General features: G+C 41.2%; 1 protein-coding gene across 1 annotated transcript in view; it reads left to right on the top strand.

The window, feature by feature from the left end:
• Positions 1–1,140: 1,140 nt before the first annotated feature.
• Positions 1,141–26,966, top strand: part of LOC119428459 (lymphoid-restricted membrane protein) — a 55,836-nt gene continuing 30,010 nt past the window's right edge. Inside the window, exons 1-18 of the mRNA XM_037696141.1 lie at positions 1,141–1,185; positions 3,322–3,935; positions 6,039–6,143; positions 8,657–8,837; positions 10,384–10,442; positions 10,519–10,594; positions 10,677–10,835; positions 10,918–11,035; positions 15,816–15,866; positions 16,025–16,102; positions 17,153–17,209; positions 17,313–17,372; positions 18,925–18,989; positions 19,158–19,245; positions 21,387–21,524; positions 23,008–23,109; positions 26,282–26,433; positions 26,607–26,611. Coding sequence (XP_037552069.1) covers positions 3,353–3,935; positions 6,039–6,143; positions 8,657–8,837; positions 10,384–10,442; positions 10,519–10,594; positions 10,677–10,835; positions 10,918–11,035; positions 15,816–15,866; positions 16,025–16,102; positions 17,153–17,209; positions 17,313–17,372; positions 18,925–18,989; positions 19,158–19,245; positions 21,387–21,524; positions 23,008–23,109; positions 26,282–26,433; positions 26,607–26,611 — 2,077 coding nt within the window. The 5' untranslated portion in view covers positions 1,141–1,185; positions 3,322–3,352. The remainder of the gene's footprint in view (positions 1,186–3,321; positions 3,936–6,038; positions 6,144–8,656; positions 8,838–10,383; positions 10,443–10,518; positions 10,595–10,676; positions 10,836–10,917; positions 11,036–15,815; positions 15,867–16,024; positions 16,103–17,152; positions 17,210–17,312; positions 17,373–18,924; positions 18,990–19,157; positions 19,246–21,386; positions 21,525–23,007; positions 23,110–26,281; positions 26,434–26,606; positions 26,612–26,966) is intronic.

The raw sequence follows: 26,966 nt of genomic DNA, 5'->3' as shown, positions 1-26,966 counted from the left end.
AGAATGGCTTTCGTGATATTTCTGCTGAAATAACCGTGCAGCGCAGAAGTGACAGCAGAATTAAAGTTTGTAAAGCTACTCGCACTTGAACCGCTACAATAGTTTGGGATTAAAGTTGTTTTAGGCCGACAGAAATCTGTTTCAGCTGTGCTTCAACTAGTGATTATCTCACTTGGAATAAACTCCATTTCTAGAGGAATTCTTAGAGCTATCTCCAGCAGGTAAGATACTTATTGTTCATGAGCTTTCCATAAAAGATGCAAATTGCTCATCCCAGAGATCTGCGTTTGAGAAAACCTGTCCAGATGTTTTCTACGAGTCGGATGCATGAACGCCTCCAGCTGGCCGGCAGTCAGATTAGACCGGCCTTTTATCTCCTCCGTCCTGGTGCAGACGGTTGCTTGCATCATAATCCTGGATTACAGGACAGGATGGTGTTTACAGCAGCAGTTCGTGCAGAGACAGAAAGAGTAACGAGACAGGATGGGATCCTGGTTCCATGTATTTAACAATGTTTAAGGAAAAAAAAGCTTTTGCTCCATGTTGCCTTGGAAGAGGTCAAACTGATTCACACAGAAAAATCTGATCAAGTGTTGAACTTTTTTCAGCCGGTTTGTTTGTTTGGGATTATGTGGCTATAAGTAATAATTTTGGTGGGTATTGTGTCTATTAAAGCAGTGAAGGGATGTGTTGTGTGCATTTTTAAAGCAGCAAACTGGTTGGAAAGACGAGACACATTCCAACAAGCAGCAAGCGTGGACGTTTGTTGAGGTGGGAGTTAGAGACAAACGTGGACAGAAACATGGAAACCAGAGCCAAGTGTCTTCTTTGTGTGCACGTGCCTGCCCTAATCCCTACCTGAGCCTGCTGTCGGCTGCTCCGATGCTCAGGGTCAGAAAACAAGCAAAGCTTCTGCTGCTTAGCTGGGAAGGTGGATTCTGCTGAGCAGGCTGCCCGGGAGCAAGAGGAGCACAGGTACCAGAGTGATGGAGAGCTGAATCAGATGCTCAAAGTGGCTCATTCATATCATTGAAGCTGCTCTTCTGATTGGTTTCTCACCTGTTTGCTCCCACGATAAGAATGAGGGCCAGCAGCCAGGCTGGATTGTGGATTAACTTGAGGGACAACTGAGGATCAAGAAGTCAAGGAACCATGAAGATGCTGCAACTGGAGCCACTACTGAGGGTAAGACAGTTGGAACTTTAACTGGAAGTTTCAGAACGTTTAAACTGGTTCAAAATAACGGCCTTGCACTTCATGAACGCTTATCGCCTGCCACCTTTCATGCGCAGGATCTGTTAGAGCTCAAAGTATGTGATGAGGATCACTCTCAGCTACCTCCACACCAAACTTTAGTTCTGTATCTGTAAATGTGACTGAGCTACGGCCATTTTTTATGATGACTGGCTGGGGCGGCCACTTTTCATTTGGCTGGCTCGGAATGTAAATGAGTTGTGGACATTCCTCTAACGACTAACTTCTGAGAGTTGCATTAAACTTTGTCAACTTGGTCATGAGTTATTTTGCTAACAGGCAAACAAAGTTGACACCAACAGGTAACGCCAAAGTTTTGGACAAAAAATTTTACGCCACGTGTAGTGCTCGGAGTTTTAGATAAAAGGTTTAGAAAATAGCACACTAAAACTTTTGCCTGTTTGTTGAAAGTTTTATCCATTTTTAGGGTTTTAAATTAACTTAACTGTGGCAGCCATCTTTACTGGAATTGTTTTCAAGTTGATTATTTGTAGAAATATAACTGTTTTTTTTATTAATTAAAATCTGCCATGAGATTCACAAGATATTTTGCCACCAGAAACACAGATTGATGGCAAAGTAAATAAATATATAAAAAATAAAAAAGCAGGTCTCACACTATCAGTTAGTGCTCAGAACATAAGCTGGAATGACTCAGCTACTACCACACAAAATGTCATGTCATATGTAAAATTGGCAGAACTGTGGCGATTTTTGTGTGCTCTGAGATAATTTGTCCATCTTGAATTGGGATGAAGCTTTAGATGTACACCTAATTGTTTTTTCTTGAAAATTTCATTAAAACCCGTTCTGTGGTTCGTAAGATATTTTGCTAACAGAGCAACACATTTAATTGTGCGGCTTCTTTTAGGGTGTAATACCACCGCTCGGACACTAGGGGGCGGTGTTGATTTATTTATAGGCTCCAGCTCAGTCCGTCTCGAGCTACCTGTGCGTACTGCGCATGCTCACTCAACCCGACTGATAACCAAACATTTTATCGACGGATTAAAGAAGGTAATATTTACGACTGATTAACTGTTAAACTGGGAGAGAATAGCGCAAATAAAATGTATTTTGGGATTTATTTATTATTGTTGTTGTTTATCTTCCGGTTTGTAGCTAAATTAATAAGTTTTGTCGAATTTTGCTCTTCATTTCCAAATCGTTTTGTCTTTTAGTGAATAAAACTGCGTTTTTAAGGTTTTTTTTTTTTTAAACAAGTTTATTTTTTACGCTTTAAAATCGCCATAAATGAACTATCCCAGGTGAAGTAATTGGCTGGTTTGCACACCTGTTTCAGTAAAATTTCAGTTTTATATTTGTTTTTAATATTTTGGTGTCAAATTAAATGTTTTGTTCTCCAAATTCTTTGTGTTTGAAATCAGTTGAACTTAAATGCTGATTTATTTTTTTGTTTACTAATTTATAAGGCTGTGTCTATGTTGGTCTTTTAGCAAAATATCTTACAAACCACTGGATGGATTTTTTTTAATTACATTTTCAGGAAATGTTCACTGGCTGTTTCTCTACAGTGTATTATTACTAAGAACATGCTAATACAAAGTAACTATTAAATTTCACAGGGTGAGTTGTATATATTTAAAAAAAAATACACAAGGAACAAGTTTACATAAAATCCAATTTAATAAAAGTATAAATTTGTTGAGCAGATTTACTTTTAACCAAATTAAGAGACTTCCAGAAACATTTCAGTTGGTTTTCCCGATTAAATAAATTTGGAATCAACTTTTTTTTTTTTTAAATTAACATTTATGAACAAAAACTTTCCTAGTCATATTAAGCTGTTGATTAAAATATAAATTTTAAAGTTTTGAAAACCAAATTTTATTGTTGTTAAAGTCAAAGTTGGAGGTTCAATGGCCGCAACAGCTATTTTAATAGACCCTGTAAAACGCATAAATGTGAACACTGAGCTAATTTTTTTATGAATCTGGAGCTGAAAGTGTGTGGTAGTAGCTGAGAGTCATCTGCTTATGCTCTGCTTCTTTTTTCTTTTGTACTTTTTGCCTGAATTTCTGAAAGTGATCATTATTGTCTCCTCAGACTTCAGCCCCTCCTCTCGTCAGGAAACAGCATGGACTCCTGCACGCCTCAGCCGTCGCGCCGTCACAACCCCGTCGACAGCATCTGCCGCAAACTGCGCGCCATTCAATGGCGTGGTGACCGGGAGCCCAACACGCCTTTCCAGATCCCCAAACTGTCGTCCAGCAGCTTCGACAGCCCTCTGTGTGGTCTCAGGCACAACCTGGAGGCCATTCTGAAGAGTGGAGCCTTCCACCGAGACGAGGGAGGGATGGGGACGCCCATCTCAGGTCCGTCTGTGCGTTTCTCCACCCCGGCTAATGCCACCTACACCGTCACCAGTTCTTCAGGAGAAAGAAGAGGTCTAGACGAGGGTGACTCGAGACGGGCCAGGCGGCAGAGCCACTGTTCTACCGCTACAACTCAGCCAAAGGACTCCCCGTACTTTGCTTTTGCAGGAGGACCTCATTCTGACAGAACGAGCAGGAGCCCTCCCTTGTCCCGTACCTTCACTCCAAGTAACGGCACCCCCTCCTACAACGTCAACTTCTGCGCTGCCGATTCCACAAACTGGTCCGAGTGTGAGCTGCTGTACCCGGCTCTGGTTGTGAAGAGACTGTCCATGGGGGACAGAGGTAGGGGGCCTTGAAGCTGTTAGAATTAAATTCTTACACAAACTTTGACAATAAAAGGCATTAAAAAATGCATTTTATTTCAAGATGGCTGCCACAGCCATGTTGCAAGATGTTAACGCTGGGTTGTGAACGACTCTCGGCTACTACCACAACTTTTACCTCCGGTATTTGTAAAATTAGTTGAGTCACAGCCATTTCTGGTCAGTTGGCTGTGGCAGCCATCTTGAATTGGCTCCAAAAGTTAATCGGTACATCCAGGGAATATTTCCTGGAAGTTTTATTCAAATCTGACCTGTGGTTGATGAGCTACTGAAACACTATCTCAAAGCTAAAGGATGCTAACGGTTAAATGAGGCCTGGAAACTGAGGCCAAGTGGATCGTTTTGACCCAAGGGCAGCAGGAGGGTTAATCAGAATAAGCTTTATTATCATTGTACCGAGATACAATGAGATTATGTTGGTACAGTCGTCCGAAAGATGGACGACGTGCATGTTGCTGCTGCTACAGGAGCACGGCCTCTTATCCTTTATCAGAATACTTTTTTAGATAGAAAAGGGAAAAGGCCTTGAGGATGGATAGTGGTATAACAAAAAAGATCTCTTCACATCTTGTCCCATCAAGGCACATTTTAAGACTTCAAAAAACTCTACCAGCAAGCACATTTATAGACACATTACATGAGCATCTGACGACGAGACTGTGAGATTTGTCCACGAAGCACATCCAGATAGGCCATAGTCCTGATAAGATGTTGGTCAGACGGCAGTTCTGATAAGCCTGCACAGAAATTCTCTGGGGTGGGGGGTTACAATAGACAAAGCTTTTCCTTAGTTTATCCATGTCCCAGGAGAAATGTAATCGTTGGCCTGCTTTCCAGGCCAAACGGGGGAGTCGGATTCAGATGAGCCACAATTGTTGGTTTCTTCAGGCAGACTGTTTTTTTTTCTTGTCAGCCTTGAGTCCTGCTGGTACTTTCGATCCAAAATGGCCAGACTTGTGGGCATTCCACTGGTCTGTGCTATGAGCCTCCTTCAAGGTCGCCCCAACATGTTGGGGAGTCCTAGAATCTGCAGGTGGCCTGCGATTCTCACAAATTGCTTCCAACTTACCGTTTAGCTCGTAAATCAGTTGATTTTGAGTACTCGTATCACGAACCAAACCTTCACACAGACTTTACAGTTTTGTCATGGCCAAAACTGCTGCCGCCGTCTTCTTTAATAGCCGATAACATAAGAACCCGCTGATGGCAAAAAGCAGAAACCCTGGAATCCAGTTATATAAACGTCTTCGGCGTCCTCCTGAGACAAAACGGAAAGACACATCAGCTCCAACACACCCCACGGATCCATGACGTAACCTGCAGCGTGAGTCTCAGCGGGATGTGAGGGCTCTCCAGGACCCTGTTGCTTTGTTGAAAAGATTTTGTCGATTGCGTTGAAAGTCCTGCTCTGAGAGACACGGAGAGCAAAAAGGCAGGAGGAAGAGGAGAACGGGGGAGGGAGAGAAAATGTATAGCGAGTGCAGAAAAACAACATAACAAACATTAAGCATCTGAAATAATCAAATCAGTTATTTTCATAAACTGGTAACTGGCGTTTAAGCCAATTAAAATTGGAACAGGTGGATGCTAAACTTTTGTATTTTGTGAGCCCTCAAATTATCGTTTACTAATTTAATCCTCATGAAACTTGGATTAACGAGTTGGATGAGAGCTGCTTTATCGGCCACTCAGAAGGTTTCACAGTTTATCATTGTAGTTTATTGCTTTAATATCTTTTGGGGAAAAGAAAATCTATTTTTATTAGAGAAATTTCCTGCATGTTGATAAAAAGAAGTTCTGCGTTTGATTTAACTCATGAAGCGTCTCGTTCCTGCTGTGCATGCAACGCTGTTTATTTTGAAAGTCTGGCGTGAAAAGTGTTGAAACAAAGAGAAGCGCTGGTCTAAAATAGACTCCTTAATGTTTTTAGACTTCGACGTGATGCAGTGCAGTCATAACGGCGTTAGTCACCGCCGTGCCTGAAGGAGAACGCGTCATGCGCTCGCTTTGCTGCTTAAATCAGTTCACGTTGTGTTTAAGAGTCGTGTTGATGCTCCTGCAGGACCAGGTGCTGCTGAGAACCGAAGGAAGATGGCAGATATCAGTCTGATCTGCGAGGAGAATCTGCTCGATACCATATTTCACGTGTGCGACACCCAGCGCAGAGGTACGCTCGCTCTCACACTTCATGGTAACTTTGTTTGCTCACACGTTTTCTCCTTCGGGCAAATTTAACGGTTCAGTGTCGAAAGCTTGAAGTGGTCTCTGATCCGCACGCCATCCACGTCCAGGGTTTACCACAATCGATGAGCAGATATCTTGTAGAACAACGACTGCAGCAGTTTTCTGTAGGATTTTACACACAGGTGCTGGTCATAAAATTAGAACATCATGAAAAAGTTGATTTTATTTCAGTAATTCCATTCAAAAAGTGAAACTTGTATATTCATTCATTCCACACAGACTGATATGTTTCAAATGTTTATTTCTTTTAATGTTGATGATTATAACTGACAACTAATGAAAACCACAAATTCAGTATGTCAGAAAATTAGAATATTAAGTCCAATAAAAAAAAAAAATGTTTAGAAATGTTGGCCATCTGAAAAGTATGAGCATGTTCAGCATCAGTACTTAGTTGGAGCTCCTTTTGTCTGGATTACTGCATCAATGCAGCGTGGCATGGAGTCCATCAGTCTGAGGCTCTGCTCAGGTGTTGAGAGTCCAGGTTGCTCTGATAGTGGCCTTCAGCTCTTCTGAATTGTTGGGTCTGTTGTGCCACATCTTCCTCTTCACAATACACCATAGATTTTCTATGGGGTTAAGGTCAGGCCAGTTTGCTGGCCAATTAAGAACAGGGACATCATGGTCCTTAAACCAGGTACTGGTAGTTTTGGCACTGTGTGCAGGTGCCAAGTCCTGTTGGAAAATGAAACCTGCATCTCCATAAAGTTGGTCAGCAGCAGGAAGCATGAAGTCTAAAACTTCCTGGTAGACGGCTGTGTTGACCTTGGACCTCAGAAAACACAGTGGACCAACACCAGCAGATGACATGGCCCCCCGAACCATCACCGACTGTGGAAACTTGACACTGGAGCTCAAGCAACGTGGATTTTGTGCCTCTCCTCTTCCTCCAGACTCTAGGACCTTGATTTCCAAAGTAAATGCAAAATTTACTTTCATCAGAAAATGCAACTTTGGACATGTATTTTTTTTTTTAATCATTTCCAACCTTGTGCCGCCCCTCTGCTAGGATCGGGGTTCGGCCTCCATGAGAAGGCGAGGCCGGGGTCCGGGCAACGGCCTTCTGCAAGTCAGCAGCTCGGGGGTGACCAGTGGAGCTCGAAGCCCGAAGAGCACGCAAGGTCGGGATCCGGAGCCCGAGCCGGCAGCGTGGAGGATCTTCTGCGGTGACCGGCGAAGCTCCATCTAGCTCGCTCTGAATTTTGTCGTCGGCCACCAAGCACAAAAATCACCTGCACTTCAGCATTAGACCACGTGTTGTCATTATTGTTTTTAAAATCTTAAAAATGGATCCAGCCGCTGCGCCGAGTTCCGAGTAATTGCAAATGGCGGCTCTGTGTTGTGAAAAGTTTATGAAAGGTCCAGTGACTCCTCCCCCTGCCCAATCGGTGACCAACAGTTTTTTGACGCCACGTTTTGGTGCCAGCTCGGCTCGCTTGGTACCACCAAAGAAGCAGGACCAAAAAAGGGGCCGGTTCCGCAGCTGAACGTCCATTTGGGCTGATGGATCGCTGCCTGGCCGCACGGGTCTTCCCATCTGAAGCTTAACTGAACCGGTCAAATGGCCGCATGCAGCTGGTGATTGTATGGCAAACCAAGTGGCCATATAATTGGATTTTGTCCACTGACGCTATAAAAAACCCGGCCCGCCCATCCAGCACATTATTATAGCCCGGCCCAAATTCAGGTCGGGCCGGGCTTCGAGCCCAGGTCAGAAATGACAGCTCTACTCCAGAGCAGCAAAAACTGATTTTCTAGAGGTGGTCTGAGCAGCTCCTGTGGTAGCAGCAAGTCTTTTTCTCACAGCTTTAACTTTTTGTTTAATACATTTGACTTGGTTGTTGTATTTTAAGGGGTAAATACATAATTTTCTTGTCTTGCATATTTTATTGTGTTTATTACAAATCAAAATCTTATAATTCATGTGGGTGCAAGACCCAGGAACGTTACACTGAGTTGTTAAAATCTCAGGTGGTTTAACCATTTCACATCTTTTTCTTTTCTTTACTATTTGATCAGTTTGATGACATCCTATTTTATTTAACCTCTGAACTGAAAACAAATGGCAGTGAAACTACGTCCAAGTCTGCAGCTAAAAACCTTTCACCTTAATTTTTTTGTTATTGTTGTTGGAGATATTTTCTCATTGTGGCATTTCTGTTGAAAGTAGAGTTGTATAAAGAATTGAAGCCATGCACGTTGTTGAGTACAACGTGTTTATGGAGTGTTGGTAAGAGCTGAAATATGTTTTACAGTTTTAAATGTTGCTTTGGTAATTAAAATGCTTTAGTAAAGCCAGTTGTGATGAAGTTTGGCAATATTTTAAGAACAAAATTTGGGTTTTAATCCATAAAAATTCCAGGAGTTGTTGGTTCAGCGTGGTGAAGTACCCAGAGATGATTGATTTATTTTTTAATGGCGATTCTTACGTTCTAGGCAAAGTCTACGTGTCTCACATTGTGGACTACTTACGCCACACGACCAGTCGCAGCTCAGGAGACACGGGGCTGGAGGAGCTTTGCAACATGCTGGACCCAGAACACAAAGATGTCTCCATCGATCTGGACACCTACCATGCTGTCATGAGGGAGTGGATTGACGACTGCCACAACAACGGGTACTGAACAGAAGATGTGGGCGTTGGGGCCAAGTATGGCCCTCTAATTCCTGTAGGAGTTTAATACGAGTTGATGAAATGGGTTAAAATCAACCCACTACTTGGTCAGTTATGGACCGAGCCAACCCTTAGTAGTTTTAACTCTGCTGGTTTGGGTTATTGGTTTGAGATCCCACAGGATGAGCTGAAAAGTGTCTTTAGGGAGAGGGATGTCTGGGTTTTTCTCCTGGACCTGTTGTCTCTGCAACACAATTACGTATAGACGATAGAAGATGGACATGGACTTTGATCCATCGTACTGGGTTAAGTTTTCTACACAAGTTGGATTAATTCATTCAACCTTTATTTAGACAGGTAGATCCCATTGAGCCTCGAGGACTCATTTACAAGAGAGACCTGATTTCAACAAAGAATGACAATGTACAACCGTGACAACAATAGACAAATATAAAAAGGCGTACAGATTTTTTTTTTTAACAAATAGGATGGCAAAAAACGTAACAAACGGCTAGATTATAAGACGAATGTAGAAAACTAAAAACAGGAACATGTCTGCATTGGTCCCTGCCAGGAGTCCAACAGATTCTTAAAGCCTCTTAGAGAGGTCAAGGTCGAGAGCTTCAGATCTTTTTACAAGATATTCCAGGAAACGGGAGCGGAGTAGGAGAAGGTCCTTTTGCTTAGTTCAGTCCTCACTGAGGGAACACTGCAGGTAATGATGTCCTGAGAGCGCATGCTGTAGCTGCACTCATGCAGAGACGTGTAGGAGGAGATGTATGAAGGCAGCAGACCAAGAAGTAATTTAAAGATGAAAATGCACCAGTGAGAGAGTCTGCGTGAAGTTAATGGTGACCAGTTAACCAGTGAATACGTCGGATCTACAGGTCCTTCTCAAAAAATTAGCATATTGTGATAAAGGTCATTATTTTCCATAATGTAATGATAAAAATGAAACTTTCATATATTTAAGATTCATTGCACACCAACTGAAATATTTCAGGTCTTTAATTGTTTTAATACTGATGATTATGGCATACAGCTCATGAAAACCCAAAATGCCTGTCCCAAAAAATTAGCATATTTCATCCCACCAATGAAAGACAAGTGTTTTTAATACAAAAAAGAGACAGCCCATGTTAGTCAAGGGGCCTTCCTCCCATTTTTCTTAGAGGCATGCTGCTCACTCCCTCACTATCTATCCTTCAGTTCAGTCTTATACTGCCATCCAGTGGTCGAAAAAATGTACTACACACAAAAAAATTAAACATTTCTTCTTAAATTTGACAATAATTGCTAATTATTGTCAAATTTCAAACAATATTATCGTTTATCGCAATAATTTCTGAGACAATTAATCGCCCAGTAAAATTTGTTATCGTGACAGGCCAACTTGAACTTTGAAGCGATAACGTAAAGGGTTACTTTTAAAGTTTGTGCTAAACACCACAAAAAAGCTCATTCCCAACTCATTTAGTAATGAAATATTAAATATATAAAAAAAAGACCTGATTTGTCTTTTGAAGTTTAACAATCAGTTTTCTTTTAGTCAGGAGACCGTAGACAACCTCCAGGAGGACTCGGTGAAACACAAAGACGGTGTTTCTGGTAAATGTGCAAATTTTCAGCCTTCATCTAATACTGACAGCACCTGGAGCTTTTATTTGTCTGTTTTTCCCCCCAGCCAGGAGGTCCATGCTGCTAAATATGACCTCAGGAAGCTTGGAGGCATTAGGAGGAGACGTATCCGGAGCTGAACTGTAAGTGAAGTCGTAAATGTGACGTCCTGGGTATGCCCTCGTTGTGTGAAACTGAGCTGCATGTGTTTTCTGTGGGTTTTAGTGAAACGTCAGAGCTGGTTAACTGTGTTGCCGACCTCCAAATGAGCAACCACAAGCTTCAGGAGGAGGTGAAAAAGCTGAAGCAGGTGATGGAGAGCATGGAGGAGAGCAACCAGAAGCTAGCAGAGGAAAATGAGCAGCTACGCCACCGGGCCACGGTGTAAGATTCTCTGAGCTGACTGCAAATGCACAGCAAAGAGACATGAAAGCAGTTTGTTGACGCTGACTGTCATACGGCTCAGTAACCAGCAGCTGGCCCAGAAGGAGGAGATGCTGAAGGAGGAGGTGGAAGAGATGAAGGCATCTCTGACCTGCACAGAAGAAGGCAGAGCTCGCGCCTCCGCACACAGCAAACACATGGTCAGTCGAACGCCTCTGTACTGACGGAGCAAAGCTCTTTTCCCTCCGTTTCATTTTGTCTGAGATGTTCTTTAGGTTGCAAACATTTATCTGTGCTTCTCAAACTGTGGTGTCTTTTAGAGAAAATAGTTTATTTAATCAAATCTGATCATTTTATGAAAACTACCATTTGAGCCATTTCTCCCATAGATAAGATTGAGTTCTTTTAAATATCTTCTCGAACATTTAATATCCAAGCGCTTCTCTTTATCAGACCTTAGGAGGTCAAACTCGGTTTCATAAAAAATAAAACTTATCAATCTTTGTTTACTTCAGTATTTTCTTGAAATAATTTGCCATTTTTTAGACAACTGTTATAAAATTCACACACAAATGTAAATATACATGCATCCATCCATCGGCTTTAAAAAAAAACGCTTTATTAAACCATTATGACAAAACTCTGAAGTTATAAAACCTCTAAACGTCAGATGAAAACGGTCATTTTTAACAAGGACAAATGTTGGCAATCATTTTATGGTTTTATGATGGTTTTGTGTTTTTGTTTAAAAATGAGCATGTCCATGTAGCGGAAAAAACTGTGAATGTGGTCCATTTACCACATTCCTGCTGCCGAAAGTATGTTTGTTTATTGGTCATCAATTTAATAGATAAATGAACAGAAATGGAAAACAGAGAATGTATAGAACCATCACAGATCTATTTTTGCATAATGCTTCTAGAGATCACCAGAAGAGTTAATAATCAAGCTATTCTGGGTGAACTTGGGACATTCCCCCTCAGATTATGTTGTATGAAGTGATGTGTACTCTATTGGCTGACACTTCCCATTATGGATTTCTCCAGATATCCACGTGTTAGAAAATGCTTTCAGAATTTGATGCTGTTGGCAAAAAGACGGGTCAAACGTTAAAACTCTACTTCATTCTCTTGGTTTTAGTTCTGTCAGGAATGCTCAAGGTGTTGGCGACTAAAATGCTTTTTTAGGTATTTAAAAAACATTTGGGCAGCAGTGCACGCATGGCATAATATTCAAGTATAGAAAACTAACCAAAAACATTATTGTAACTGAACATTAAGTAACTGATTGGATTCATTGGGTTTCATGGACAAATATAACCATCATCAGCATAACAATGAAAATTTATTGCATACTGTTCAATAACTTTACTTAATGGAAGCATATAAAAAAGTAAAGAGTATTGGTCTAAACATTGATCTCTGAGGAACTCCATGAATAACGTTGGTGTATGAAAAAGATTCATTATTTACATGTACAATTGGAATCCATCAAATAAAAAAAAAGTTTGAGTCGTTCCTGTAATCCCAATATCATATTAAAGCCTTGTAGAATAATTTTGTGATCAACTGTATCAAATGCAGCAATGAGACAAATTCAGCAGATTCAAAATGGGGTTATCAATTAGGGGAAATATCTCTTTAGGGGTGGTGGCGCAGAGGTTAGAGAAGGTGGACCTGTGATCGGAAGATCACCGGTTCAAGCCCTGGTACCGACAACATCAAAAAATGTGGGTGGGGTAGGTGAAGCACCCACACCCTAACCCCCACCATCTGCTCCTCCGGGTGTCCTAGATGGCAGCTCTCTGCTCCACACAGAGGGCTGTGGTAGCTCGGTGGTCTGTGGTTGCGTCAGGATGAGTATCCGGTGTAAAAATAACAGCAAAGTCTTTGTGCGACGTATTTCGCTGTGGCGACCCCTGAAGAAGGGAGCAGCCGAAAGAAGAATAATACTAAAAAAAACTCTTTAAACAGTCCAGTCTAGTCTTTCAAAGCTATAAATACACATTTTATCTGTGCAAGTATAAATGGGATAACACATATGTACATAAAACTGTTAGGCTTATACTGTGATAAATACTTGCACGTTTGTGGCCTGGTAATGAAATGCATGTATTTTGTTGTGGAACTGTGGGCCAGGACAAATCCTCAAGCAGTAAACATAGTGTGGACTTAATCCCTTTTAAGAAAATGGCAACAATGTCAGACAAAGTCATGTGTTTACAGGTATTGCCCAAAAACTCAAGTATAATGGTTGTACAACAGACAACTAGGTGCAATATCTGTCACTCTTTGGTACTTTCAGCTGCATACTATTTCCTACTGCTGGTGGGAAAAATACTGTTTGACGCGTAAACTATAAAGTATACAATGTTTATAGAAGGGGTGCCCAAACTTCTTCCCTGAAAGGGCCAAATTTAAAATCTATCAGAGGGCTGCAGGCCAAATACAATACATAAAATGTAAATTCTTCTTTAAGTAAAGTCCATTTATTTATTATACAGTTATTTAACCTTCCATTCTGTATAAAGAACATTACAGAACAAACTGTGTTGGGGGGGGGGGGGGGGTGGAGTCTGAGGGTCCTCCCCCAGAGAATTTTGATTAAAGTAGATGCCATCTCCTGCATTCTGGTGTATTTTACTAAAGTTTATTACAGTAGATTAACATGAAACCATCCATCCATTTTCTTCCGCTTATCTGGGGTCGGGTCGTGGGAGTAGCAGCTTAAGTAGGGAGGCCCAGACTTCCCTCTCTCCAGCCACTTGGGCCAGCTCCTTTGGGGCAATCCCAAGGCGTTCCCAGGCCAGCTGAGAAACGTAGTCCCTCCAGCGTGTCCTGGGTCTTCCTCTGCGTCTCCTCCCGGTGGGACGTGCCCGGAACACCTCACCAGGGAGGCGTCCAGGAGGCATCCTAACTAAATGCTGGAGCCACCTCAACTGGCTCCTCTCGATGTGGAGAAGCAGCGGCTCTACTCTGAGTGCCTCCAGGATGACCGAGATTCTCACCCTATCTCTAAGGGAGAGCCCAGACACCCTGCGGAGAAAACTTCATTTCAGCCGCCTGTGTCCGTGATCTCGTTCTTTCAGTCACAACCCAAAGCTCATGACCATAGATGAGGGTAGGAACATAGATCGACCGGTAAATTGAGAGCTTTGCCTTTTGACTCAGCTCTCTCTTCACCACAACAGACCTGTACAGCGCCTGCTTCACTGCCGATGCTGCACCTATCCGCCTATTGATCTCACGTTACATTTTTCCCTCATTCATGAACAAGACCCCATGATACTTTAACTCCTCCACCTGGGGCAGGACCTCCTCCCCGACCCAGAGAGGGCACTCTACCCTTTTCCGGCTCAAGACCATGGCCTCGGATTTGGAGGAACTGATCCTCATCCTGGCCACATCACACTCTGCCGTGAACCGCTCCAGCGAAAGCTGTAGAACACGACTTGATGAAGCCAATAGGACCACATCATCTGCAAAAAACAGAGAAGCGATCCTAAGGCCACCAAAACGGATCCCCTCAACACCTTGGCTGTGCCTAGAAATTCTGTCTATAAAAGTTATGAACAGAATCCGTGACAAAGGACAACCTTGGCGGAGGTCAACTCTCACTGGGAACAAGCCCGACTTACTGCCGGGAATGCGGACCAAGTCTGACACCGGTCTTACAAGGGCCTGGTACCCCATACTCCCAGAGTACCCCCCACAGGGCTCCCTGAGGGACACGGTCAAATGCCTTCTCCAAGTCCACAAAGCACATGTAGACTAGTTGGGCAAACTCCCACGCACCCTCCAGGACCCTGCTGAGGGTGTAGAGCTGGTCCAGTGTTCCACGACCAGGACAAAAACCGCACTGCTCCTCCTGAATGCGAGGTTCGACTATCTGACGGACCCTCCTCTCCAGAACCCCTGAATAGACCTTACCAGGGAGGCTTAAGAGTGTGATCCCCCTGTAGTTGGAACGCATTCTACTGTCCCCCTTTTTGAATAGGGGGACCACCACCCCAGTCTGCCAATCCAAGGGAACTGCCCCCGATGTCCACGCAATATCGCAGAGTCGTGTAAACCAACACAACCCCACAACATCCAGAGCCTTAAGGAACTCCGGGCGAATCTCATCCACCCCTGGGGCCCTGCCACCGAGGAGCTTTTTAACCACCTCGGTGACCTCCGCACCAAAGACTGGAGAGCCCAACTCAAAGTCCCCAGGCTCTGCTTCCTCAGTGGAAGACGTGCCGGTGGGATTGAGGAGGTCTTCGAAGTATTCTGCTCACCGACCCACGACATCCCGAGTTGAGGTCAGCAGCACACCTCCTCCACTATAAATAGTGTTCGTGGCATACCGCTTCCCATATTTCCATATTCGCTTTCCACATTTATTCAATATTTTGGTGAATCTAATGTTTGAGAACTGTTTCCTTACACAATCCTAATGATGGTTTCTCTATTTTTCAGGAGTGCTGAGTTTAAATTTAAAGAGGCTAAAATCACCACTGAAACCAGTTCATATTTATAATTTACTTTTAAACACTTTGTGTGATGTATAAGTGTGTTCTGTCAAAGGAAAATGTTATTCAGTGGCAGGAAGCTGCCGAGGGATGGTAGAAAGTCTGTCAATACAAAAATATAAATTATTAAAATTATTTAAAAAATACATAAATTATCTACTCTACTGTGTAATCCATGTAGTTAAATTATAGTAGTCAGGCCGACTAACAATAAAGTCAATGGGTGGAATCAATGAGTAAGCACATTGATTCACACACATTGATTCTTCAAAGGACATTTTAATATAGTAATGAGGACAACTTGGCCGGCCAACTGAAACGGCTTGGCGGGCCAACTTTGGCTCGCGGGCCACACTTTGGGCACCCCTGGTTTATAGACTATTCAGATATTCAAGTCGTTAATCAACCCTAGCAGAAATTGTGAATTGGTGAGTTTTAAATGTTTGTTTTTGTTTGCTTTTCTCCAGGAGAAGGAAAACCGGAGTCTGATTGCCAAGATCGCATCTCTTCAGGAGGAGGTATGTAGTTAACATTTGTCTAGTTAAAAAAATTAACTGGTGCCTTAACTCATGGGCATTATTAGTACAGATCCGGAGGTTATGTAAAGTAACAAATCACATTTTTAATGAGAGAATTTGACTGTTTTCAGCTTGACTTTTTTTTTTTTTTTTTTAAGAACTTCAAGGTCATTATGGAGACTGACGAGCTTCAGAATAAAATTAAAGAGCTGTGTGACCTTAACGCTGACCTTCAGGTATATTTATAGAAACTTTGGAGTTCCTGTACGTTGTCTGTTTTTCTTTAATCCCGTACCATCTGAGTGCAAACTATTAAACAGGTACATCTAAAAAAAAAATGAGCATCTTGTGAAAAGGTGAACGTTTTCACGAGCATTCTAATTTTTTGATGCACCTGAATGTCTTAACGAACACGCTGCAGCATGTTATCCAACCATTTTTCTCTACTTTTCTGTTCTACAACCCCAGTTCAGAAAAAGCTGAGACGCTGTGACAATATGACAATAAGAACAAAATGTAATGCAAACTGTATAAACCCATATTTTATTCGCACTGGAACATGGGACACTCTGAAGAATCCTTTCTCCTTATTTAACAAGTCTATAAACGTCCAGAACCAGAGAAGACCAGTTGTTGGAGGTTTTGGAGCAGAAGGTCCAGTTCTGGTTTGATGGAGCCTGGATCTCCTTTGGTAGATGGGAGCAGATCTTGTTCTATTTACTTTTACTCCATTGATGGAGCCTTTCCAGATGTGTAAATTGCCCATGTCAGAGGCACTAATGTACCCCCATACCATCAGAGAGGAAGGATTTTAAATTGTCTAATTGTCCTTCAAGCTTAGAGATTTCTACAGATTCTTCAAATCTGTTGATAAATTTCTTCATTGGGGACATTATTCTGAGATTGTTCCACTAGATGTAGATGCAGTTTCTTGCAGACCAGTAAACCTCAGCCCATCTTTACGTCCAAGAGATTCTCTAAAACGCTCTTTTTATTCCCAGTCCTCTCACCGATTTGTTGCCAATCAACCTAACTCATAGTAAAATGCTCCTCCAGCGGTTTATTTCTACCAATTAGTTGTACAGCCTTTTATCGCCCCTGGAGTAACTGTTTGGAGGAGTCCTTCTGTTAATTGAACTTTTTTTTCCAATATTCCCTATTTTCCATTTATAATTTAACATTGCATGAAATTTGCTTATCGTTACCTTTTTGTTTTTAATTACTTTTCGCACAACTTCCCGACCTTTTTTGAAACGAGGTTGTAAATGCTCTTTCCTTTCCATCAGATGAAGATTCACGCCCTCGACGCCGTCATCACTGAGAAGGAATCCGTTATTTTAGAGGTCAGGGCTGCGCCGGTTTGAGTTGTTGTTTGTGGCAAACGGACATTACAACAAAAATAGTTTTCTGTGCTGACTGATCTTCACTTTTCTGCTAAACCAACAGAAGAGCAGGCAGGTAGAAGATCTGAAGGCAGCAGTAGAAGAGCAATCTGCCATCACAGAGGTCAGTGTCTTGATCTTCTGCTGCTTTTGTGTGTGTGCAGTTATCCATCTCAGAAACTGATCGTAGATGTTCCTCTACAGTAGTCCCTCATTGATCACGGGGGGGTTACGTTCCAGACCCCCTTTGCAATAAGTGAAAATCTGTGAAGTAGGAAATCTATATTTATTTTAGTATTTAAATATATTTTAAGGCTTTATGAACTCTTCCCACACTCGTGCAATGTTCTAAACTCTTAAACATGCGTCATTTTAACAACATGCGTAAATGTACTGCACAGCAGCTACTGCAAAAATTTTATATGGGTACTCGCTAGCCTTGGTCCAGTTCTGGTCCGGTTCTGATTGGCTCTCTGCAGCCTTTGAGCACCAAGAGCCGCACCTTCGGATAGCCGGCACAGAACCACACAACGGTCCAGATCGAGTCCAAATCCGGATGAAGACAGTCCTGGTGAGCTCTGGAGAGGACGCTGGACCTCCAAGCAATGCCTCCCCGCTCAAGAGGCATCATGGGACGGCAAGCAGCACTCGCATGGATCGATGAGGCTGGAAGTCCGGTTCTGGTCCAATTCTCGGTCGGCTTCATACGGCTCTCTGTGTCCACGGAGCGCCAAGTCGATATGAATAAGGATTGAACTTTGTCGGATCGGATCAAAACTTTCCCTCCATTTTAGCAGAAACCAACAGCTGGAAGCACTGTTGACTTCTGGGTAATGTAGTCCTTGTTTTGACTGGCGATACAGTGTAGGCAAGAAAACTACAAGAAGGCGGCGCCTGTCCAAAGTGTTTTTTTTTTACTTTTTATTGTATCCCGTACTGTCCCAATCACGTAATATTAAAGTTAACAATCGTGTGTTGTGTACAAAATTTTTATTTATTTAAATTTTGTCGTGTACAATCTTTCTTTGAAAAATGGCGAAAGAGCGAGTCTGCAAAAGTTTAAAAGCGAAGTAACGAGGGACTACTGTATATTGTATTTTGGTCAACACGAAACAAAACGACGTGTCGGTCAATTTAGCAGATACTGGGTTAAAATCTGTTTGGGATCATCCTGACAGATCACGTAAGATCTCTCTAAACTTGAACACACAACGCGCTGAGTGATGCTCCTTTTAATCAAGGAGCCCTGCTTCGTTTTCTGGTTTCAGTTTCTGGTCTTCGCCTGGTTTTTCCTTGAAACTAACGAAGCCGCTGTATTCGTTTTACAATTTTGGGAACCGCTTTTGTTGAGCTAAAGTTAATTTGTAGAAAATCAAGCGGTTTGAAAGCGGCAGCCGTCGTTTTAGATCACATTTAAGGGTAATTAACTGACCAAATAATTTTTTTGTTGTTACTACTTCTGGAGGATTTATGAGATGAACAAACTGAATTTTAAAAAGAAGCTAAAAATTGAATAAATACTATCTAAGAAGAAAAGAAAGCAGTTCTGTGTCCAGTTTCAGTGTGGGAAACGAGTCACCTGCTGTCTTTTACACAACTTGACGCCAGGCCGGGGGGTTGGCTATAAATATGTCAGACTGAAGACTTGTGGTTCTGTTATCTGTTCTCGACTCCAGCTGCTGAAGAAGGACAAGAACAAACTGGAGAACCAGATGCGGACGATTCTTCCGGATCTGGCTGGGTAAGTGACGGACAGAAATGTGCAGATGTAAACAAATTTAGAGTTATAACGTTCATCTGAGCTAAACCAATTCCTAAAACGTGACTTCAATTGCTTTGTTTTGATTTTTAAGTCATTTCAATGATTGTATTTGTAATGAGTTTTGCTTCCCGTCGTCTCCTCTGCCAGGGCCAGCCTGTCGTTGGCTTACAGACCGAACCAGAGCTGCGTCAGGTCTCTGCAAACTGAACTGGCTCTGGCACAGTCGCCACTGGAGGTCAGCAACCCTTGTGCTCCCTCACAAACCCTCCACTTCCATCGTTTCCCACAGCTAAAGACGTTTGTTTCTTTCTTGAACCTTGACACGAGGAAACCACTTTATTATCTGAGAACTAGCGTTGTTAGAAAACGCACTTCAGCTGTGCAGCGGAGCTGTGCTCACTGCAACGTTATTTGATCAAAGTTCTCTTCATAAAGTCCATTTCTTGTTGAGCCTTTTGTAAAACTTTCAAATAGATTGTCAGCACAAATGAAGCACCGTTGACCTGCTCATAAGAGAACAGAAATGTGTGCACTGCATTTCCCATCATGCCCTTCTGCTTTTGTTGTATTTGAACATGAAGTGGTAGAAATTTTAATGGAAAATCTCCCAAAACGCTGAATTATACGAGTGACAATCATCCTGCCAAGAGTTTTCTTGAACACAGTCGATCTGTGAAAACATCTTAATTAATAAATTAATTTATTTTCAGTTTCTTGGATTTTAACAGCATTTTTTTTCCCCAGTTCTTGACGGAGTTCACAACTATTTTATTCTTGGCTCTCCGTTTTTAGGATGACCGATTAGAAAATACTTCTAAAATTTCTGAAGCCGTGTATTTTTGTATTTATCCATTTTTCTTCTGTTTTTCAGCATCTTTCTCGTTCCACAATTTTTGTGCTGTTTCAACAAGTCATGCATCAAAACATTCAGCTCTTTCAGGACAATCCTGCTTGTCTTGCTGGTATTGGTGCAACTTTAGCTTTTTGAAATATTTAGCCTTTTCTGCCATTTTTTTTCTCATAGAAAATGAATTTAACTCATTTTACATCCTTCGAATCTTTGGATCTGTTTACAACCTTTTACTACTTTCACATTTTGTTCTGGTTCAGCTTCCTTGTGCAAATTTTAACATTTTTTTCAGCTACTTTCAGCTGTTTTTTCAGCTGTTTTGTGCTCCTTTCAGATTTGATCTGCTAGCTACATTTTTGTGCTTCTTATAACTTTCTGCTCCTTTCAGCTTATTTCTGCAAGTTTTAGATTATTTATGCAAGTTTCAACTTTTTCTATTTCATCTGTTTAGCTGTTATTCTAATTTTAGCTTTTTCAGCTAATTCCACATTTTTGCACTCATTTTGACTTCTTTCAACCTAGTTCAGCAAAAATATGCTCTCTCCATTTCCTCCTTGTAATTTAAGCTTCTTTCTACTTTTTTGGCTACTTTTCAGCTGTTTTTTTTTTAAAGCTAATTTAAGCTTTTTTTTATATTAGCTAACTTCTACTTTTATGTGCTAATTCCTTTTTCTTTCTTCCTAATTGGGGAAACATGTTCTTTCTGCTTTCTTGGGCTAATTTAAGCTTGTTCTGTCTGTTCAGCTACATTTTTAGCATTTTCTAGATAATTTCAGCTGTTCAGTTAAATTCTTTTTTTTTTTTTGTGGTAATTTCTGCTACTTTCAGCCTAATTAACTTCTTCCTAATAATTTCAGCTTGCTATGCTCCTTTCAGCTTTTTTATGCTAGTTTCAGCTTTTTCTGCTTTATGCTAATTTTAGCTTTTTCAGCTAATTCCACATTTTTTTTAGTTCATTTCAACTCTTTCTGCTTCCTTCTGGTAGTTTACGCTTCTTTCTGTCTTTTCAGCTACTTTTCAGCCTTTTTTTTTTTTAAACTAATTTCAGACTTTTTAAGCTAATTTCCTCATTTTTGTGTTAATTTCTTATTTAAACCTATTTCAGCAAATATGTGTTCTTTTTGCGTCATGTTGCTAATTTATGCTTCCATTTCAGCTACATTTCAGCATGTTTTGTTTTTTTAGCTAATTTCAGCTGTTTTTCAGCAAGTTCTTCAATAAGCATTCACACTGCATTTTCTCAGGAAATGTAGTTTCTCTAGTTCTTGTTTCAATATGTTTAAATGGCCTTTGGCTTTAAGCTTTCTAAATTAAGCACTTTTTTTAGATTTTAAATATATAAACAGTCACGCAGCAGTTTATGTCTAGTTATTCTGCCTTTGTAGACTCTTAACAAACTTCAGTTCTTTAACATTTCTCACCACACATCGATTTTATTTTCAGTGCCGTCCTTCGAGAAACGCAGCGTTTTTAGCGTTTTTAGCGTTTTTAGCTCGGTGATGTAAAACCCTTGTTTTCCCCTCCAGGCTGACCTCGGAGTTGAGCATTTGACGAACGTGCAGTCGCCGCTGGACGAGACGCTGGACAGAGGGGTGCTGCTGATGCTGCAGGGACCCAGCCCCGAGCACACGCCTCTGGAGTTTGAATGCCTCCTCAACAAACTGGTGATCACGTTGTCTGTACCCAGAAACTCTGTAGCTGCCTGACTAATGGAGCGTTTGGGATAATTTACCAAAAGCGGCACTGAATTTTGCCCTCAGCTGAACAATCAGAGACGAGCTGGACAATCCACGAATGAAAGTTTCTAAAATATGCTGCAGCAAAGTTTAGATGAGATTTTTAACATTTTATTGATATTCTAATCGTTAAACAGGCAGCATGAAAGAAAACTTACATTTATCGTGTGAATGTTTATGAACATTCACTCTATTGTGATCAATTTCTCTTCTGTACGTTTTTCAGCATCGTTCTCGTTCCACAATTTTTCTGCTATTTCAACAAATCATTTATCAAAATGCTTGTTCATGGAAAGGGTGCTGACTTTTGTTATTGGTGCAACTTTAGCTTTTTGTAATATTTAGCCTTTTCTGCCACTTTTTAATCTCATAGAAAATGAATTGAGCTCATTTTACATCCTTCACATCTTTAGATCTGTTCACAACTTTTACTGCTCCTTTCACATTTTGTTCTGGTTCCGCTTCTTTCAGCGTCCTTCTGCAAATTAAATTTTTAACTAAGTAATAAGTACTTTCAGCTAATTTCAGCTGTTTTTCCCAGCTGTTTTGTGATACTTTTAGATTCGTTCTGCTAACTACATTTTTGTGCTGCTTCTTCTTTCTGCTAATTTCAGCTTGTTTTGCTCCTTTCAGCTTATTTCTGTAAGTTTATGCTAGTATTTAGCCGTTTTATGCTAATTTTAGCTGTTTCAGGTAATTCCACATTTTTTGCACTCTTAAAATTTTTTCATCCTAATTCAGCAAAAACGTACTTTCTTCACTTGCTTCTGGTAATTTAAGTTTTTGTGCCTTTTTTAGCTACTATTTAGCTGGGCTTGTTTGTGTGCTAATTTCAGCTTGATTCATACAATTCCCACTTTTTTCTGCTGCTTTCAGCTAAATTGGGCAAACGTTCTTTCTGCTTTCTTCTGCAAATTTAAGCTTGTTTTACCTTTTCAGCTAGCTTTTTAACATTTTTTAGGTACTTTCAGATGTTTTTAGTTAAACTCCAGTTTACCGTGGACAATTCTGCTATTTTTAACCTAACTTTCTGCTCATTTCAGCTTATCCTTCTTTTAGATTTTTATACTCCTTTCAGCTTTTTCATGCTAGTTTAATATTTTTCTACAATTTCAGCTAATATTTATCTGTTTTAGTGCTAAATTTAGCCGTTTCATCTTTTCTACATTTATTTTAGCTCATTTTAGCTCCGTCCACTTCCTTCTGGTAGTTTAAGCTTCTTTCTGCGTTTTCAGCAAGTTTTCAGCTGTTTTCTTTTTTCTAATTTCAGCTTTTTTAAGCTAATTTTCAATTTTTTGTGCTTGTTTCTGCTTATTTAAACCTAATTCTGCCTATATGTGTTCTTTGTCTAACTTTGACTTGTTCTACCATTTCAGCATATTTTTAGCCACTTTCTCTCTTTCTTTTCCAGAAAAGGGATTTAACAGAAGAAACCGGCTCCGTCTTGTCTTTGGTTCAAGACCTTTTGAACCGGGACACAAAGCCTGACGACGCCTCCGACGCTCGTCTTCAGGTCTGATGCTTTATATTTTTTACACACTTTCCCAACACGATATTAAAGATTAAGAAGTTGGAAAACTGCAACTTTCTCCAATAATTGTTGATGAATCTGTGCACATTCAGTTTGTTGGACTTTCAAAATAAAGCGACGAAGCTACTTTTTTAGCTGAGGAGCATAGTTTGGAAAAGGGAAAAAAGACTAGCAAAAACAAATTTAAATCTGTAAAACTGAGTGTTCATTACTATAATGTGCTTAGATTATCAAGTAGTATAAACACTTTCACCTTTTGTGTCGTAATGGCATATTTTTGGTGAAAGAGTTGGACGATAAATGTTTACTTATTGAAAGGCGGAGCGAGGAGACTGAACTTTTAGTTTTTAACTACCTTTACACTCGTGGTAACGTCCGTCTGCTCATCCTAAAAGTTTCTGCTGAAACCTGAACAGACTGCCTGTGTCTGAAAATGATAAGATTTAGATTTATTTAACTGGCTGATATCGGCCACTTGTTTAAAAATCCACCGTACTTGTGCAGCCTTCTTTAAATACCAAGTACAACCAGCTTACTATACCCACGTTGCAGTTTGTCTCTGATATTTTTGGTGTTCAAGTCGTTCTTCGGATTGTAGCAAACTGATAGCTAAAAGTATCAAGGCTGGCTAAAAGTAGCAAAAGGTTAGCTCGAGGATGAAAGTAGCAGAGCGATAACCAGAAGCTAAACTTAAAGATAAAGACAACGCATGATTGTTAAAGAAAATTTCAAAGAGAACCATATTTTTTGAACAAGCTTAAGAGATCTGAATGTATTTTATGGGGAATATATAAAAATAAGTTTTTGTGAAGTTTAAAATGTACAAAAAACAAAAGTCACAGCAAAATTTGCAAACTGCTACTGTGTGCATTTGTTTACCTTCAGAAACAGCCGAAGTGACTGAAAGTAGGTCATACTGTTGGATAAAAATATCTTTTCATCTTACTTCAAAGGACCACACTCGGTTGGAGAAGATTTTTAACTGGTTTTAATTGCAAGGGTGGATTTTCAGAACAGGTCACACAGATGTACAGGAGGTACACGAAGCACAGCCACAAGAATCTGCCACGAGCAGCGTGCGCGGCTTGTTTTTATACACTTATCAGCTCTCGGCTCACAGACAGACTGGTGTCTGCACATGAAGTATCAAATCAGCTCCTCATGCAGCTCTATGAGAGAGAGAAAACTCTTAACTCAAACACATGGTTCATGGGCAGTTAACATTCTCAGACATATGGTTAAAAACATCCATAAACCTTGACCAAAAGTCCCCAACACAAACGTTAAACTTGGCTGCCAAATTTCTGACTATTGTCTCTTCGTGTCTTCTTGTGCACCCATTTTGTGGGGAGGTGGAGCTGGGGTGCAGCGGTAAAGCAGCCAGCTTGGAACCAGAAAGTTGCAGGTTCGATTCCCCACCATGCTCCATGTTGTTGTTGTGTCCTTGAGCAAGACACCTATCCCCTAACTGCCCTTCCTGTTATAAGCTATTTAAATAGCTGCCTGCTGATCCACTTGAGTATCTTACGTGTGGAGGATCAATTACTGAGGATCAATTACTGAGGATCAATTACTGAGGATCCATTACTGAGGATCCATTACTGAGGATCCATGTCATTATTGTATGGGATCATACAGTAACAACAATGTAAAGCACTTCTTCTTCTTTAACTCATTTGTGTGTCATTACTATTATTATTACTACTATTATTATCATTGGCTGGGGGAGCGGTAGCACAGAGGTTGGAGAAGGTGGTAAGGTCACCGGTTCAACTCCCTGTTCTGACTTTGTCAAAATGTGGGTGGGAATGGTGACGCAGCTACACCTGCCTCCACCTGCCTCCACCCTCATTTGTCCCACTCTGGGCCCTTAACCCCCACCATCTGCTCCACTGGGTGTCCTAGATGGCAGCTCTGCTCCACTCAGAACTGTGGTAGCTCAGTGGTCTGCAGGAAGGGCATCCGGTGTAAAAACAATTGCCTAGACTTGATGCGAGATAGTTCGCTGTGGCGACGCCTGAATGGAGCAGACGAAAGAAAAAGAAAGATTGTTGTTGTTGTTGTTGTTTGTCCATCCAAGTGGTATAGTCTCCATACTTTTCTCTTGTCCTTCACATAACTTCTGATCTGCTCAAGATAACACTTGATACACACATGCACCATCACTAGATAATGTCACGCCCATTTCATCACCCAAGCTTCAAGGTCATTAATCAAGGTCAAAGGTTATACAAGGCCTTTACTTGTCCAGGCCATCACTATAGATTTGTTATTTTGTTGACAGGCGTAAAACATGCCGTTTGTGATGATTTGTCTTATTGTGTCTTCTGGGTCCTTTTTTTTAAAATTATTTTGTTCTTTTCGTTTGTGTCTTTATGCATCTTTGTCCCTTCTTCTCGTTTCTTTTCTTCTCGTTCTGTGCTTCAGTTATTTTAAGTAACATTGTCAGTTTATCGATCGTTCATCTTTTTTGACTCCTTTGGCTAATTCCCACAGAATTCAAACTATTTTGTGCCAAAACTAACTATGACCTTTTTTTTTAGCTAGCGTTTTGCTACTTTTGCCAACGGTTTATTTCAGCTTCCTGCTTGTTTTAATTTCAAACATCAGAAAGTCGTACACTCGGCAGACGCACTGCATTTTTACAAAAATTGCCATTTTCTTTACTTTTTGGTTGATTTCTTTCTTTGCATTGACTAAAATAAATGCGTTAGCGAACGAGTTGAATATTTGGGTTTAAATTCTGCAACATTTTTTAATTTAGCAGAAAACCGTTTTGAAATGAATCATGAAATCACATGTTTCACATTTTTTTCATCACGCTGTCTGCTCTTCCTCCTTTTCCCACCCACTATCCCTCCTCTCTGGAGACCTCATTTATGTAACTCTGTTGTACCACGAGCACAACCCACTCTCCTCCTCATTCACTTTCTCTCATTCTCACCCCACCAGATTGTTGCCACTCTGCATTCATTAGCCATGTGCTGCCCTACAGCAGAAAACACACCAAAGACAAAGAGTAGCTGGAGCCGTCCAGTGTTGGTACATTAGCTGTAACGGAACGTTTACTTCCTACAGTTATGCATTTGAAACCAGCTTGTGGACTTCTTCCGCAAAGCGAGACGCTGACCTTTCGGCTTCGTTTGACCCGCAGAGGGTGAAGGCCGAGCTGGAGTCTCGAAGAGCAGACTGGCTTATCAGCCTGGACCAGCTGGCTCAGTACGTGGACGCGCTGGAGAAGGAGCTGATCAAAACGGCCGGCAGCATGAGGAGGTCCCGCACCGAGATCCTGAACCTGTCCGACAGGTGAGTAGATTTTCTGCGTGCGAAAACGAGTCGGCTGGGAGAAGTCTGTGAGCTTTCCAGACTTGTTAGATCTTTGATGGTTTGGTTGGAGCGGTTGGATGAAGGAGAGCGACCCAAAGTGGCAGTAAGTTTTTTGTCCCTCCTAAAGCTGCAACCTCATTTGTTGAATGCAGTTCTAGTGGGCGGAGCTAAAAATCTCCCACCACGGAAGAAGTCTGTTATCAAAATACAGCAGTCCCTTGCTAATTTGTGGTTCGTTTATTGCGGACTCGCTCTATCGCGGTTTTTCAAAATAAATTGGACATGACGCACAATTTTCTGATTGATGGATGAGTCACGCGATCGGCATAAAATTTTTATTTAAAATGAATTATTTAAAATTATTTAGCACCTCCTGCACCTTTGTGCAGCCCATACTGCAAGATAAGCTTCCTGCTGCAGCTGATCTCCGTGCAGAGAGGAGAAGTGGGCGTGGCCAAGAGCGCTTGCAGGTGGCAAAGAGCAGAGGAGGCATGGAGCTGAAATCATGACAT

This window comes from Nematolebias whitei, chromosome 22 (assembly GCF_014905685.2).
Source record: "Nematolebias whitei isolate Nwh7 chromosome 22, NemWhi1, whole genome shotgun sequence".
Lineage (NCBI taxonomy): Eukaryota > Metazoa > Chordata > Actinopteri > Cyprinodontiformes > Rivulidae > Nematolebias > Nematolebias whitei.
This window is presented reverse-complemented; position numbering and strand designations above follow the sequence as displayed.